The sequence below is a fragment of the Mastomys coucha genome, unplaced genomic scaffold, assembly GCF_008632895.1.
Source record: "Mastomys coucha isolate ucsf_1 unplaced genomic scaffold, UCSF_Mcou_1 pScaffold22, whole genome shotgun sequence".
NCBI classification, from domain to species: Eukaryota; Metazoa; Chordata; class Mammalia; order Rodentia; family Muridae; genus Mastomys; species Mastomys coucha.
In genome coordinates this window covers 143913651-143930342 of record NW_022196905.1, presented here as the reverse complement: position 1 = coordinate 143930342, position 16692 = coordinate 143913651, and the positions used below count along the sequence as shown (strand labels likewise).

The 16692-nt window shown below is 44.0% G+C and overlaps 1 protein-coding gene across 8 annotated transcripts in view; it reads right to left on the bottom strand.

The window, feature by feature from the left end:
* Positions 1-4194: 4194 nt before the first annotated feature.
* Positions 4195-16692, bottom strand: part of Tex26 (testis expressed 26) — a 33941-nt gene continuing 21443 nt past the window's right edge. For 3 of the 8 annotated variants that reach the window (XM_031338811.1, XM_031338812.1, XM_031338807.1), the window contains exons 5-7: positions 13668-13844; positions 11332-11493; positions 4195-4572 (exon numbers count right to left, since the gene is read on the bottom strand). In XM_031338811.1, the coding sequence (XP_031194671.1) occupies positions 4478-4572; positions 11332-11493; positions 13668-13844 (434 nt within the window). In that variant the 3' untranslated portion in view covers positions 4195-4477. Of the gene's footprint in view, positions 4573-9248; positions 9713-11331; positions 11494-13667; positions 13845-16692 lie in introns of those variants that run through there. The other 5 variants (XM_031338805.1, XM_031338806.1, XM_031338809.1 and 2 more) reach the window with 4 other exon arrangements.

Here is a 16692-nt window from a genome sequence, read left to right as displayed (position 1 = left end):
TCTTCAGACAAGGGAAGTCCTTGCCACCTCTTTCCCTAAAGACCAATCCGTTTAAAAAGTCACACTGTTCTACCAATCACATTGTGTCTAATGGCTGCTGCCCTGAAAATTGTATACAAGCTCACTGAACAAGCTGTGCGGGGTGGCCTCCTTTCCTGAGAGTCAGGAGCAGCCTCAGTGCACTGAAATAAAAATCCTCATGTTCTTTGCATCGATCAGGCTCCATGTGATTCACTCAGGGGATCTCTGGTAAGTTAAGGCCCGACAGGGTCTTACATTTTTTCTTTATTTTATCTGCCTGTTTTGCTTGCCTGTGTATCTGTGCACCACATGCATGTAGTGCCTAAGAAAGCCAGAAGAGGAAGCTGGATTGCTGGAACTGGAGTCACAGATGCCTCTTCAAGAGCAGACAGTGCTATCAAACACTGCAACATCTCTGAAGCCCCAGATGTTAAATTTTTAATTAACCGATTAAAATGCTAAAGTCTCCAATGGAAACACAGACAACATGTAATACCAAATGTATTTCAGTAGAGCTGGAATCCACAGAAAGACAGACACAGAAATGTTCATCATGAAAACATGGCAACAGAAATGAACAACCCTTTCGGAGGCTGAACAGTAGGCTTGATTTAGACGAGAAAAGAACTAGTGACCGTGGTAGACAGTCAATGGATGCCACTTTCAATAGATGCTTCAATAAAAGTCAGCCTAACTGAAGTATAAAAGGCAAAAACAATCAGGGAAGAAGAAGAAACACTGTTGAAATGTGTAACAGTATCAAATGATACATAACTAGAAGGGAGTAGAAGATATATTTAAAGACACAATGACTGAGAACTTTCCAAAGCTAATAACAGGCTTCAATCATCGTTTTAGGATGCTCAGAGAACAATAAGCAGAGTACATACCAAAGCTGGCCATAGAGGAAAAAAATTTATAGCACATTCAAAATATTGAAAACAAAAGATGGAAACTTACAAAGACAACAAGAGAAAACAGAGACATTTTTGGAATTGACACCAGCCACCGGTAGGTGAAAGAACCAAAACCTGTTGGAAAAGAATCCTGTGGCTGGAAGAACTACCTTTCGTGAATGAAGAAGACATAGCATTTTTAGGCAAACACAAAGTGAAAGAGAAATGTTGGAGGCCTTTGGTGCTCTGATGGTAACCCTGACAAGTAACCTTAAACTCACTCCATCTCCTGTGGAGGTTGATACCGCACAGGAAGGGGCTACCAGAGAGAAAAGCTACAAAAATGTTAGAAACAAATTCTTCAGAGAGAGGAACATGGCGCCAAACAAACTCAGATGTATAGAAAGGAAAAGGGCTAAACGGATGATAAATGTTAAGGGCTGTAAATAGCTAATTTTGCTTAACAATGTCTGTCTAAAATTCACAGAAACATGTATTTATATCCCATGTAAAAATAAAATAAACATCACATTAGCAAAAGAGCAAGAGGGAACATGGATGTAAAAGACCTGCAAATACTTTGGGGGCAATGTTATTTGGTACAAAGTCTGATTAATCCTAGATGCATACAGGAAAAACTGGGGCAACCAATCAATGGACAAGCAATGCAAACAAGAAATCAATAGTGAAGGTGAAGATGATATAGTAAAATAAATAAATAAATAAATAACACGATTGACCAAAAGAAAAAGAGAGAGGGAGGAAAAGGAAACATTCACATTAAAATATAAACTGGGTGTGGTGGACATTGCCTTTAATCCCAGCACTCCAGTGTTGGGGGATGGATTTGTGTGCTGACTGGTTTTTCTTCCTGTTGAAGATTTAATCCAGGGCCTTATGATTATTAGGCAAGTGCTCTACTGCTTGTACATGCCAGCCCCTCATTGGGGGATTCTAGGCAGGGGCTCTACCACTGAGCCACACCCCCAGCCCCTCACTGAGGGATCCTAAGCAGGGGTTCTACAGACGCTGATTACTGTGCCCAGAGATGTGGTGGCAGTCCAGACACTGGCACTGTCAAGCATTCCTGTCTCAGTGTTGTTTAAACACTGTTTCTCCTTAGCTCTGGTTGGTTAATAAAGCGCTGATTAGCCAATAGCTGGGCAGGAGAGAATAAGGCAGGACTTCTAATCCCAGGGAGGGGATCTCTGGTGAGGACCAGAAAATGAGAGACTCGCCATGAGACATTTGCCTTGAACAGATCACCAGAGTCACCATGAGGACACAGATGAAGGAGGAGGACAGGGTAAGACCAAGATGTCAGGCAATGGGACTTGTGGCTGGGAAGTAGGCTGGGCCACCATGGTTGGTTGGAACAGCTCAGAACCTGCCCAGCTTAGTGCCTAAAGCTTTAAATAAGCATACCAGGTCTCCGTGTCACCAGGGGCAATAGAAAAGCCCCAAATTACTCTCACACGCCAGAAGCACAGGCAGGCGGATCTCTGTGAGTTTGAGGTCAGCCTGCTCTATGGAGCGAGTTCTACAATATGCTTGAACAAGTAAGGATTTGCAGCACTGCCCTCAATGGGAGGTTTTCTCACCAACTGAGTATAAATCAGAGCATGGAGCTTGTGATGCAGAGAAATAAGGAGAGCAGGAAGCAGAGACTGCTCTATATAATGGACTGTATTAATAAGCAAGCCATTGACAATGTAGAACATGCTTATGACTCCAAATTTAAACAGCGGAGAAATCTCTAATAAAACAAACTCTAAATAATCTAAGCATCTAAACTGGAGTGAGCTCATGCTGTGTGCCCAGGGAATTAGAAGCAAAACACAAAATGAGAAAACAAAATGTTTTTTGTTTTTTTTTTTCCTCACAGTAGACAAAGGAAGGACTGAGCAAACAAAGGCACTGAGAATATAGGGATCGTGTCATTCACATACACATTTGGGTTGAGGAACTTAAATTTAGTAATAACAGTGTGTGATAAAGAGTGGATGTGAAAACTGCATGCTTAAAAGGTAGAGGAAATTGGGAAAAATGGAAGAGGAAGGGTGGCAAATAGCAATCATGGTACAAAAAAACCCCAAACCGGGTGGCTCACCATCACTGTGGGGTTGAGTAAACTCCAGTATCAAAGCACAGTCTGCCCTGTTATACAAGATAAAACCAGGCAAGCGAGAGATAAACGCAGACTGAGAGCTGTAGAGGTTGCTCAGTGGTTAGAGCACTGAATGCTCTTGCAGAGGACCTGAGTTCAGTTCCCAGTGCCCACATGGTGGCTCACAACCATCTATAACCCCAGTTTCTGAAGATCTATTGCCCTCTTCTGACCTCCCAGGTTATCAAGCATGGTCATATATATGTTTAGACAGAACATCCACACACATGAAACTTAAAAAGGGGAGAAAACAGACTTGAAATTGAGGCAGGGAGGAGTGGGTGGCAGAGGAACTCACTGAGTAGAAGCAAAAAAGGAAGAAGAAGAAGAAGAAGAAGAAGAAGAAGAAGAAGAAGAAGAAGAAGAAGAAGAAGAAGAAGGAGGAGGAGGAGGAGGAGGAGGAGGAGGAGAAGAAGAAGAAGAAGAAGAAGAAGAAGAAGAAGAAGAAGAAGAAGAAGAAGAAGAAGAAGAAGAAGAAGAAACAGATTAGTGTGATGTTAATTGTGATTCAAATGTAATTTAATCTGAAAGCAATTACCAAGTCTTTAAAAGGATGGTATAATGAGAAAGTCAGCAGAGTGTCTTTACATAATCCAGTGGTCAAAAATAAAGCAGAGTGGGCTGGAGAGATGGCTCTGCGGTTAGAAGCACTGGCTGCTCTTTCAAGAGGACCCTGGTTCCGTTCCCAGCACCCACGTGGTAGATCCTGTCTGTAACTCTACTTCCAGGGGATCAGACGCCCTCATCTGGCCTTTCTGGGCACTGCCTCTATGTGGAGCACTACATACCCACAGGCAAAACAACTACACACATAAAATAAAAATTTTTTAAAATGAAAATAAATTCCAAAAATGCATGGGGAGATTAACAAGACTGTGTTTACTGTTTGATGTTTTAAAATTTTTTTTTCAAAACTTGATAGTTCAAGAATACAGTTAAGATAACAATAAGGATTTTAGAAGTAATAAATGTTTTTTTCCTCATATATTCTTGTAAAGTAGAAATTAATCATACACTGGATTAGCCACATCCAGGGAAGCTTTGATGAATTCCCCAAATTGAAGATTGTTTTGTCTAGCATTCAAAACAAAAATCAACAATGGAAACATCTTTACAAATCTTTTCATTTATTGGGAAGTTGAAGTTTCTCTGCCAAGGACCTCAAGATTGAAACCAAAAGCTATAAAAATTAAATAAATTAAAAAATAAAGACATGACATCAAAACCTTCAAGACACAGCTAAAGGTATGTCAGGGGGAAAATTGGAACTTTAAATCCTTCTACTTTAGCTAAACAGAACATACATGTCCATACTAGCACAATATATTTGAAAAAGTTTCACCTATTTTTTTTCTTGATTCTAGAAAACTGGGGCTGTGTCTGTCCACCGGTCTCAGGGTCTCTTCTTGTGACTTTTTTTTCCTTTCTCATTAGGCTCCACCTCAATGTCACAGTGAGAATGGATAAAGCGTTCAAGGATTTGTCGGTCTGCAAATGAAGAAGAGTAGGTGTTTCCCATTTCATTATGAAACAGCAGAATCCTAGGAAGAAGCAAATATCTGGCTGTCCAAACTCCCTCTGTAGACGAGGCTGGCCTTGAACTCATAGAGATCCTCCTATCTCTGCACTCCAAGGGAGGGCATTAAATGCATGCACAGCCACCTCCTGGAAAGCTCCTCCAATCTTTCTCTCTCATCTCTGGAAGTGGATCACAGTACTTACTTTGCACCATGGGAAGGACTAAGCATACTATATGTGTGATGTCACATATTAAATTAATGTGTGCCATTAATTAAATAGCAACTGCCTTTATACAGTGCACAGTAATCTACAGTGATGAGGAAAACTGGGACCTGCCCTGAACACTTTGTAGACAGACATAAGGGCCGTTTTCTTCCCACCCAGCATCGATAGGCTTCGCTGTCTTGAGCCATAACTGTGTGCCTTTGGGAAGCAGTTCAGTTCGGCCTCTAGCTCCTCATCTGTGAAACCGAGTCCTGTGTGATTCTGAACAGCTGTAACCGTCCAATTTTGATAACATTCATATAGAGTGAGACCATAAAACCCGGAATTCCCAGAACTGTCACTGCGCATTCAACCTCTTGCTCAATGCTACAGTGCCAGCAGATGCTGGTAGATCAAGGCTCTGTGTGTGTGTGTGCGTGTGTGTATGTAGTAAGAAAAATTATTTCTATCAAATAAAACTAGACCACCAAGGACCAATATATCATAAGTTTCTCCCACCTTAACTTTTATGCAAAGAAATTAACATTTATTTAATGTACAAAAATATGTACATTACATAAATATGTATGTATTTATATAATTCTGTATATAATGTACATAAATGCATCAGATCACATTATAGATGGTGTGAAGCCACCATGTGGTTGCAGGGAGTTGAACTCAGGACCTCTGAAAGAATAACCAATGCTCTTAACTGATGAGCCATCTCTTCCAGCCCAGAATTCAAAACTTTTAATTGCCCTACCTGGGTAAAACGTTGTTTACGTTGTTTACAGAGAAGCCCTCCTGCTGACCTCCCAGAATTTGATGGCTGAGAGCAGCGCTCCTCCCTCCCTTTCTTCCTTGCCCCTTTCCAATCAGTAATGGGCTGTGAGGTTGAACCAAGGCCATAGAGGAACTACCAGGTTCCCCTTGTATTAAGGATGAGAGATAGAGGCCACCTTGGCCTTGCTAGTTCAGTTTGGGTCATGGCCTACACGTTTTACAAAAACAAATCTCCTTGTTAGGCTACTTTTTGCTTTGCTCTTGTGTTTGTGTGATACCACAGAAACTTTTTCAACTGTGTGTAAGTGGTTATTCTGTGTTCTCTATTGTTACATTTATTCCAGCAATTCCTACTCTGTCCCATACCTTCTTTGATCCCAGCCTTTCCCTTTAAAACTCAGATGTGTCCCACAGAACAAAATACACTGACCTTATGTGCAATGTGTGTCAGTTGACTTTCGTACACAGATGAGTCATACCCATTTGGAGACAAGTTTATTCCCACCACCCAGAAGGCCCTCCTCCTCACTTCTCAGCTAACACCATTGTCCCAAAGCAGCCTCTGGTCTGGTTTCTTTCACCATGGATGAAATTTGCCTGCTGTAAACCTTCAAATGAATGGAGTTTATACACCTGGTTTTATACATCAGGAATGAGCTCCCTTTTACTGACAAGCTGTTAAAATAGCAACACTTCATCCATTTTCTCAATGATAGAAGTGGGGACTGTCTTAGTCTGAATTTCTATTCCTGCACAAAACATCATGACCAAAATGCAAGTTGGGGAGGAAAGGGTTTATTCAGCTTACATTTCCACATTGCTCTTCATCACCAAAGGAGGTCAGGACTGGAACTTAAGCAGATCAGGATACAGAGCTAATGCAGAGGCCATGGAGGGATGTTCCTTACTGGCTTGCTTCTCCTGGCTTGCTCAGCTTGCTTTCTTATAGAACTCAGGACTACCAGCCCAGGGATGGCACCACCCACAAGGGCTTCTTCCCCCTTGATCACTTTACAGCTGGATTTCATGGAGGCATTTTCTCAACTGAAGCTCCTTTCTCTGAGATAACTCCAGCTAATGTCAAGCTGGACACAAAACAAGCCAGAAAACATTTCCACTTCTGGGATATTAAGAAATGAAATTGTTTAAAATATTTTTATACAAGTCTTTTTGTAGCTGTACATCTTCTTTTCCTGAGGGTCAATATCCAGAAACGGAATTTCTGAGCTGTGATGTAGACATATTTTTAACTTTGTAAGGAGACTTCAGAGCTTCTCCCTGAGTGATTCCACTTGATATCCCCCTGCATGTGGGGATTTTGAATGTTCTGTGTCGTCACCAAATGCGGTCACCCACCGCTCCCTCATTCAGTTTGTAGTATTTTTGGAGTTTATGCTGAAGTATAGAAGCAATGTCCTTCTCATAGTGAAGACATGCAAAGGGTAAATTAAGCTGAGGACCTATTAGCCAAAAGAGATGACCTAGTGTCCACTGATCAAAAGGCCACCAGCTGTCTTGGGCTGCTGTTGGCTATGTTTGTGGTGCTTGCTCCTGATTGACCAACTTGACTGGATTCAGCTATGCCGAGGACTAGTGGAGCACAGCTGTATGTTTGTTGGGGTGCTTCCAGAGATGATCAACTCATGGAAAGGTTGAGTAAAGGTGGTACCTCAATGTGGGTGGCACTTTCAAAGGATGACTTGGATAAAAGAAATCCAAAGAGAAAACAGCCTGCGGGTAAATGCCTCAACCTGAGCCGATATTGGGGTGTCTGTCTCTACTGTGGCTGTGCTGTGCTGACCTCTGTGGCCTCCATGGACCCCAAGATTCTCTAGAGAATGTCTGGACTTAATGTGGTTCCTGATTGGGAGTGGTGCACTTCCTGGCTTGGGCAGCCATCTTGTTCTCCATGTCTCCAGATGGCCATCATTGGACCATGCAGCCTTACCATATACAGCAATCTAATTAATCTGCCTCTGTACAAATATTGCTTCCCTTGTCCCAATTTGTGTCTTCTGGACTTTATGCTGTTCTCTCTGCTGGAGCAGCCCTGTCTGCTGGGATTAAAGGCATGCACCACCTTTGCTGGCTTCTTTTTATTTCTATTTGTATTAAGTTAGCATGATAGACATACAAACAATGAAGTTTGCAGAGTGGGTACATACATACATTCTTTTTAAAATTTTATTTTATGTTTATGGGTGTTCTGCCTGCATGTGTGTCTGTGCACTGTGTGCATACAGTACCCACAGAGGTCAGAGTAGGATGTCAGATCCCCTGGAACTGGAGTTATGGATGGTTTGGGGCTGCCGGATAGATGCTGGAAATTGAACTCAGATCCTCTGGGAGAGCAGTCAGTGCTCTCAACCACTGGGTATCTTTCCAGCCCCAATCTACACATTCTGAATTACAGCCTTGGGAGAAATACCTTGTGAATTTTGTGTTGGAAAAATTAGGGAGTCAGAGCTTGAAAAGATAGGTAGAAAACCAGGCTCAAGATAATTCTATCACTCAAGTGGGAGGAGAGTGGGTAGATGACAATTTACCAGCAGATAGCATATGCAGGAGCAAGCAGCTCCTGAATAAAACTCAGGCGAGAAAAGAATTCTGAACATAGACTGTCCACCAAGAACACAGTGCCAAGCTTCTTGAGTTAGAAAAAGACTCAATATGGGTTTAAGCATCCCTATCCCAAAAGTCTCAGAACTCAACACGTTTCAGATATATTCTTTTAGATTTGGGAATACGGGCACATACATGGTGAGGTCTCTTGGAGACTGGATCCAAGTCTAAAAACAAAACTCACTTCCCTTTTCAGTCCACTGGGTATCCACAAGCCTGGGATAATTGCGCTCAACATTTTTCTCATGCCTGTGCTTTGACTGTGACTCTTGGTGTGAAGTAAGGGTGTGGGATTTTTCACTTGTAGTCCCATGGGTTCTCGAAGGGTTTCAGATTTCACAGTAGAGATGTTTGTGCCAAACAGTGCCAACAGAGAGTTCGTGGACACAGAGGACTGCTCTCAGTGCCTCTCTAGGCTTCGGTTCCCAGCGCTGCTTCCGCCTCTCCCTTCCTCAGCTTGCCAGCTCTTCACCCTGACTGGGGTGTTACTTAGATAGGAAGACTATTGTCCCTCTCCTCCCCTCCCTGTCTCTCTCTTCTCTCATTCCTCTCCTCCTGCCTCCCTCCTTCTCTTCCTTTTTCCATCAAAATACCACAGCTCTGGTCTATTCTACAAAAGCTTGCTACTTATGCAAAGCCAGTAATAACCGAGTCTGAGACATTTCGGGTCTCTTCCATCTGAAAGCCAGCTGAACACACACACACACACACACACACACACACACACACACGCTGTGAAAATGCATCTGGCTTGTCAGCACAGGCATTCCTATCATCCCTGATACTAGACGATGACAAGAGGTTGACTGCATAAAAACTTTAAGGGAACCTCCTACCCGCCAGTTGCCTCCCTCCCCCACAACTGAACTCATGGATGAGGGCATCAAAGCAGGAGGCACAGAATGGCTTCTTCAGTAGCCCGGCTAAGCTTTGGGTCATATGCCTCCCTCCAGGTACCTGCCTTCCAGTGCATCCCTGGGGAACCAAGAAGGAATTGTTGGTTGGCTAGAGCATCTGGAAGAGGTGATCCTGACTGGATAGATAAATCTTATTGACTAGAGAGTTCATTTTCCCTGGGGAGAACAGATGTCAAGTTAACAGCAGTTAGCAGAGGCGTCCCTGGCTTTTGGTCTTGGGGATCAAGGCCAAGATTGCTCATGAACAGAGAGTAGGAAACCAGAGTGTGTCCAGTGTGATGGCTGCATATGGTATGACCAGTCCTTGGTCCATGGACAGATGCTAGCTGCTTCTGCAGGTAGCAAAATTACTCCTTCTGTGGGGCCAAGGAACTCAGCTCCTAAAGGTACAACGAGCCCTTGAAATGCAGAGTGGTTTTACACATTTTGCACCAAAACTGGTGAAGAGAACAGGCAGGCAGCCTGGCTTTGGTGGTGGGCTTCTTTCTGGCTTCTGTTGTGTCTTCGGGGACTTGAGAGCAGCAGACTTCTGGCAGCCTCTTGGTTCTTCCTGAAGAGACAGCCTGGCCCTGAGGAATCTGTTGAGAGGAATGAAGATCCCCGGAGAAAACACATTTCGGCTTCCTTAGGAGGCAAAGCAGCTGCTCGGCCCTGACACCCAGCATCCAGGCACCCGTTTCTCCTCCTTGGGATGTGTGTGTATGTGTATGCTCACAGGTGCGTGTGCACGTTAGTGCATGTGTGTGCAGTGTGCATATGTGTTTGTGAGCATGTGTGTGTGTAGGTGTTTTCCATCCTTAATGAGAGTATAAGGGGCTAAAGCAATGGCTCAGTGAGTAAAACCACATACTTTGTTTGCAAACATAAAGACATGAGTTTGAATCCCCATTGCCCATATAAAAAAGCCAGGCATGGTTTCAAGTGCCTATTAATCCCAGCACTGGGAAGCAAAGACAAATGGCTCCTAAGGAGCTTGCCTGTCAGCCAACCCAGTCAACATTGAGCTTCTGATTCAAGAGCGAGGAAAAAGCAAGAAGGAAAAGGAAAATTTAGACATCCCAGAGCCTCCTTTGGTGTCCATGTGCAAGCACACAGTAGGGCTTCAGTCTTGTTTGGAGCAAGATATCTCAGTGGTGAGGTTTGGGTGGAATTCGTTTTAGAGTCAGCTCTGTGGCAGGGGAGGTTGGAACAGATGAGGCCTGATGGGACCCAGAGGAGGGTAAGGTGCAACCAAAGAGCAACTGAGCAACTGGGAGCCATCTGCAGCACAAGCCTGGCACACAAAAGGACATCGCTGGTGCTCACACACTGCCTTCTGCATGAAGTTGCGTACAGTAGCCATCTTAGGGAACACAAAAATATTAGACCTTCTTATGTTTCTCTTACTTTCTTCTGGAAACTAGAGTGTTCTGTAGTGGTCACAGCACTTCTGTGCATAGAAATTCACCTTATGTGAATGTTGGACTTATGCTGGGTTGTGAACTCACACACACACACACACACACACACACACACACACACACACAGGCTGCTGATAGGCAGCTCTGGGAAAAGACTGCTTTCTCTCCTCAGGCTTGTTTGTTCTCTTGTTGACTTTCTCAGGTGACAGCACATCCCAAAGCTGCTCCCGACCAGCCCGTTACACTCCACCCTGTGTGTGAGTAGGTGTGAACTACAGGGATCCTTGTGTGTGACAGCCTGATACTAAAAAGAAACCATACAGCCAGACAGGAAGTAAAGAGTAAACAAAACTCAAGAGTACAAAAGCCATCTTTTGTTTGAAAAACAGGAAGCCATCAGCTCAACACACAGGTGAGGTGAGACCAGACACCTAACATTTAGAGCTATGTGAACAAGCAGAAAGAGGAGTCTCTGGTGTGCCTTTTAGCAAAGTAAATTTTCAATACATTGAGATTTGCATGGCACTATGAGATTTTTTTTTCAAAGTAGTCTTTGCCTTTTGGAGTTTTGTTTTTTCTCTATTTGATTCCAGCGGTTATGAACAGCTTATTAGCAATAGGAACAGCATATTAAGAAAGGCATTCACTGAGTTTGAGACCAGCCTGGTCTACAGAGTGAGTTCCAGGACAGCTTGTCTCGAAAAACCAAAAAAAAAAAAAAAAAAAAAAAAAAAAAAAAAAAAAAAAGGATTCACTATTCTGATGAATGTATGAAGTAGTAACTTGAGCCTTCTTACCTTTGTAGGAAATACTTTGCAGATACTCCTGGATTTGGGAGGGCGTGAATGAGTCTAAGATTGTCAAGAAGTCTAGGCTGGCTTTCCCGTAGTCACTCTCGTACGTAGTCTGCTTCTTTGTTCGTTCCTGGTTCCGAATATAGCTACACAGCACAGAGGGCACTGCAGTAATACAGGGTGGGCAGCACGGGCTGTCAGTAAGCCGAGAATGACTGTCACTATTCAAGCACACCCCTCCCCCTCCAACCCCCAGTCCAGCCCGAAGCCTACTCAGTATCCTTACCCAGTATCCTTACCGGAAGCTACCTAGTCATCCTACCAATGATGAGAGGCGATGCCAAACTACTGAGGGCTGGAAGTGAAAGGGATGGGAGGCATGACCCAAAAGCTTCAGTGTTGTCGCCATTTTCAAAAAAAACATGTCTTATGCTCTTACACAGTGGGTAATGTTTACCACTTGCTTAAGAACAAATGGACTTTGTAAAAGTTTCGTTTTCACTCAGGACATCCCTTTGCATCCTCCGAGGGGTCGGTGAAGAGACCCCTTTCTGATGAGACCTAGGAAGCCTTAGGATGAGCATTTTAGCAAGCATGTGCTGTTCAGACTAGAAGCAGTCACAGAAGCAGGCAACCCCAACCACTCATATTTGAATTATGACTCAGTTAATGTGGATCCTGGAATTTGTAGAGCTATAATTTTAAAAAAGGAAGACATAATGTTTTAAAAAGATGATGATTTTTTTAAAAAAGTAAGTGGTCCAACTTTTGTAAAGCACTAACACCTCAAATATTGTCCCTGTCTCTAGGTGTCCCCTTTTAAGGAATCGAATATAAGGAATGGGCTGGAGAAGGGACCTCAGTGTTCCCACACCTTGGGGAGAACACCAGAGTCTGTCTTAACTGAGAAAGAACACGTAGGAGGCATGGCCAGTGGTTTCCATGAGATTGAAGATTTCTACTCCTTAATGTCCTTTAAGAAACAATCAGTGGCTATATAAGCTGAGGAAGAACTCTCCCAGCTGTAAGAAGTTTTAAGCAGTTTGATTAGACAATGAAGTCACCACCTTGGAGTGTGGAGCGTTGCTCTGCGTGATAATCAAGGATGGAGTTAGCCCTCTGCAAAGATGGGCCACTCCTCTTTGTTACCACTTGGAATTCACACACGATCCAAGGCTCTAGTTCTGTGTTCTCCTTCCATCATGCAGGCTTCAGGTATTGACCTTAGGTCATCAGGCTTGGCTGCAGGCACCTTTACCTAATAGGCCATCTCATCAGCCCATCTAGCTGTTTTCTTAACAAGTGGCTTAGAGGTTGCCCGGTGACAGAAGTTCTAAAAACATTCCTATCAAAAGAGATAGGAATCAGGATCATGAGAGAACACTCTCGATCAGATAGAGAGCTAAGCCTGAGGCTGTGTGGTTGATAAATCTAATGTGATTCCTTCTAATCTGTCATTTCAGGGCATCTCCTGACTCCATCATTGCTCTACCTGGGGAACCCATAGTGCCGTCTCTTTAAGGCATAAACTGGCAGCCTTCTGGGATGCACTGTTCCCTCACCCTAAATTTGGGAGCTATAGCGGCATGGGCATTCTGCATAGCTATTATCAATACTGTCTGCTAGGGATTTCTATGCCAATTAGTCCTGAAGTGAGGAGCTGGGGATATCAAGCCATAGCAGCAACTGCTGTTTCTAAAAACAAAACAAAACAAATAAAACAACTGTTGTGCAAACTTTAATTTCAGGGCTCAAACCCAAAGATGGGAACCTGAAGACGGAGAAGCATTACTCAGAGACCTTCATCAGGAGCCGGGCAGGGTGAGCCAGAGTGGCAAAGATGCAGGGGACTTCCAATCACAGTGTAGGTATAATTCACAACTGGTTCCGCACATTGGACACCAGCGCAGACCCAAGGCCCTAAGTGCAGGGGCTGGAGAGATGGCTCAGGGGTTAAGAGCACTGACTGTTCTTGCAGAGGACACACGTTCAATTTTCAGCACCAACATGGTACCTCATAACCACCTGAAACTCCAGTCCCAGAGGATCCAAGGCCCTCTTCTGGTCTCCTCAGGCACACATGTGATGCACAGATACACATGCAAATAAAACATCCATACACATTAAAAAAAAAAAAAAAGCCCCAGCTTCTGACTTGTCCTGGACTTTAGTCTCTTTGTTTAATGGATGTTAGAGACAGACCCAAGCCCCCTCCTTGTCAGTTAACAATAAAACTCTTTCTTTTCAAAAGTTGGTGCCACGGTGTTAGCTTCAGTGTTAGACCCATGAGGAGCCCTGGTGGGTCCCTATGCAGCTGTACTATACAAAGGCTCACTTACCTAGACCCTGGGAAGGAACCCGTAGGTTTGAGTAGCATCCATATTTGAAGCTAAAATCCTTCAACTCAGGAATCTTAGCTGGAATTTGGTAATTATATCGAAATTCAGTGTCCAGAGGCCGGGGAAGTAATGATGTCAAGTCCCGGGACCTTGGAAATTTTTTCATAGTCTTCCTAGCTGGGGTGAGGAGGGAAGGCAACGGTTACCATGGTAAGCTGCCATGTCTGAGAGGCTTGTCACTGAATTGTGCTTTAGCCAATAGCTACAATGCACACCATTAGCACGGACTCTTCTTGTGTTTGGAGCTATAGTCGGTATACTCTATGAGTGCTCTAACCAAGAAACTACTTTCCACTTTCAGACTAGAAAGTAGATGAGAGTAGTTTTGGAATGGCTAGATATTCGTGTCTTTGAGGTGAGTCCTTAGGAGCATGCTGCTGGGGACAGAAGCCACTGGTGACCCTGCTGGGGTCATCCTTGGCTTTTGCGAGGCAAACCAGAGGGAAAGATTTGGGATATGGCCAAAATTGCCAAATGAAACAAGATTCCCAGTTTTAATTCGGAATGTCACATAAACAGTGATTACTTTTTTTTTTTTTTCCAGTGTGGCTATGCGTTCAGTATCTGATACAGATCACAATCCATTTAACTGGGCAGCCTGTTGTTTTTATTTGCTGAACTTCACAGCCCCAAATGGAGTGGCAGTTACCATCTCACTATGGGGAATGAGCTGGTCAAAGTGTGCTCCTTAGGGCTGAAAGGCATCAATGACATTAGTGGAAATAGCATTATTTTTCTTCCAAGTGTTTCCACCAAAATCCTCCATAATGTGGGCTCAGTTTTCCTCAGCCATAAGTATGTATATGTTCACGCTATTTGGCACTTTTGGGCTTTCCTAAGATGGGAGGTTCTGGATGAAAAGCTATCCTCACCTAGCCAGAAACTCTCGTCTTCTTTAAAGTGTACAGGTGAGCGTCCCAGATTTATTTTCCATTGTTAACCCTGACACTATTACCAGTCAATCATGCCAACCCCAACACCAACCCCACTGAGATGCTGGCTCCCATTAAAATGAACACAAGTTCCTGGAGCTTTCTATACTTTGTGTTCCTTGGCATAGCTGTGATCACACCCGTTTTACATGCTGAAGGTCCTAGGTTCAAGCTCCAGTGGAACCATGATGAAAAAAAAAAAAGAATCTTGGCCATGTGTGAGGGCAGCCGGGTCTACACAGTGAGCTATAGGCTAGCTAACCAGGGTTACATAGTGAGACCTTCTCTCAAAAAACAAAGCTAACCAAGACTCTGCAGAAAGCCACAGTCTAAAAGTAAATATAGATGACCACTCAAAATCATTAGCACCACTAACACACAGACTATAACAAGGGGGAACTGGTTTTGCTCTCTTCATTTGCTGTTGCAATTCATCAAAACCAAGTTCTCCAAGCCTGAATGTGCAAACAGCCAGTTTTTAGTGCTTCTATTCATTTGCTTTAACTCACCAGTGAGCATTCAAAACCAAGCCACAGTCTTTAGGCTTCCGAAGCTCAAACTATTAAAGGAAGGAATGTGCAATAGAACAGCAGTATGTAGTAGATCCTTAAACATTGTTAAAATGGACACACTCAAACAGAAGCACATGCAGGAGCACATGTACATGCACGCACGTGCGTGCACACACACACACACACACACACACACACACACACACACACACACACGAGCCACTGAGCTGAGAATCTGAGAGGATTCCAGGACTGAAATGAAGTCAATGCTTAGCCTTAGATGGCAGATCAAAAGAGAAGCCCTGCAGAGGAAGGCTGTGGGATGTACAGGCAGGAGGAGGAAGCAGGGGCCTTTGGCATCTGTGGGTTGAGCAGCTGAGAAGTCTCTCCACGAGTGTGGGAGTCACGGGGAGAACAATGGAGAGAAGGCAAGGATCACGTGACACAAATCGCCCAAGCAGAGGCATTTAGCTTTCATCCTGAGGACAGCAGGTGTCCCCAAGGGTTTTAAAGACAGAGCTGACATCAACTTCCTCATCAATAAAACCCCTTTGACCCACCAAGGAAGAAAGCTGTGTAAGAGACCATTCAAGGAAAGACACTGGCACCCTGAACCAAGAGAGGGCTGTAAGACGGCAAGGGATGGATGGAATCCGAGATTTCGGAAGAAGTCTTTGCCTGCACATTGGACAATGATGATTGGCTTACACTGAGCAGACTAGCAACTCACACCTTTCATAAAGAACACCAAGGCCCAATGCTCTCCTATGGCCCTGATGTCTATGTGCAGACAACATTGCCCTTTGCTCTCACAATCATCTAACTCTGAAAATAGTGTTTTTCATACACTCTGTCATTCAAACTCCACCTGGCTACCAAGCCCTCTGCTGGCCATGAGTGAACATGGCCTCTGAAGAGGGGTCTTACACTAAATATGAAGGATCAAAACAAAAAACAGCAAATGATAAAAACCTGTGGTAAGAGGGACTGGGAAGATGCTCAACTGTTAAGAATTCTTAGTGCGAGCCAGTCCCATAACACCCAGAGGAAGCTCCACTCCCAAGCCCTCTAACACACCCAGGATCAGAGGTGAGGAGGTCACAACTTCTGTCCCAACACCGACAGTAACTGGGACCAATGGGACCAGGCACACAGGAACTCTGCCAGCCCAGTGGCTCAGGTTCCTTCCAGTCTGTCTGGGCCAACCGGTGCCCTGAGCAGACCTTGGGTGCAAGCTCTACAGCCAGTTTCAAAACACCCAGAGGAAGCTCCACTCTCAGGTGCTCTAACAAGCCCAGGATCACAGGACAGGCTCCAGTCAGATTTGGCAAGGGCAGGTAGCACTAGAGATAACCAAATGGCAGGAGGCAAGCATAAGAATATAAGCAACACAAACCGAAGTCACTTGCCATCATCAGAACCCAATACTCCCGCCATAGCAAGTCCTGGACATACCATCACACTGGAAAAGCAAGATTCAGATCTAAAATCACTTCTCATAATGATGATACAGGACTTTAA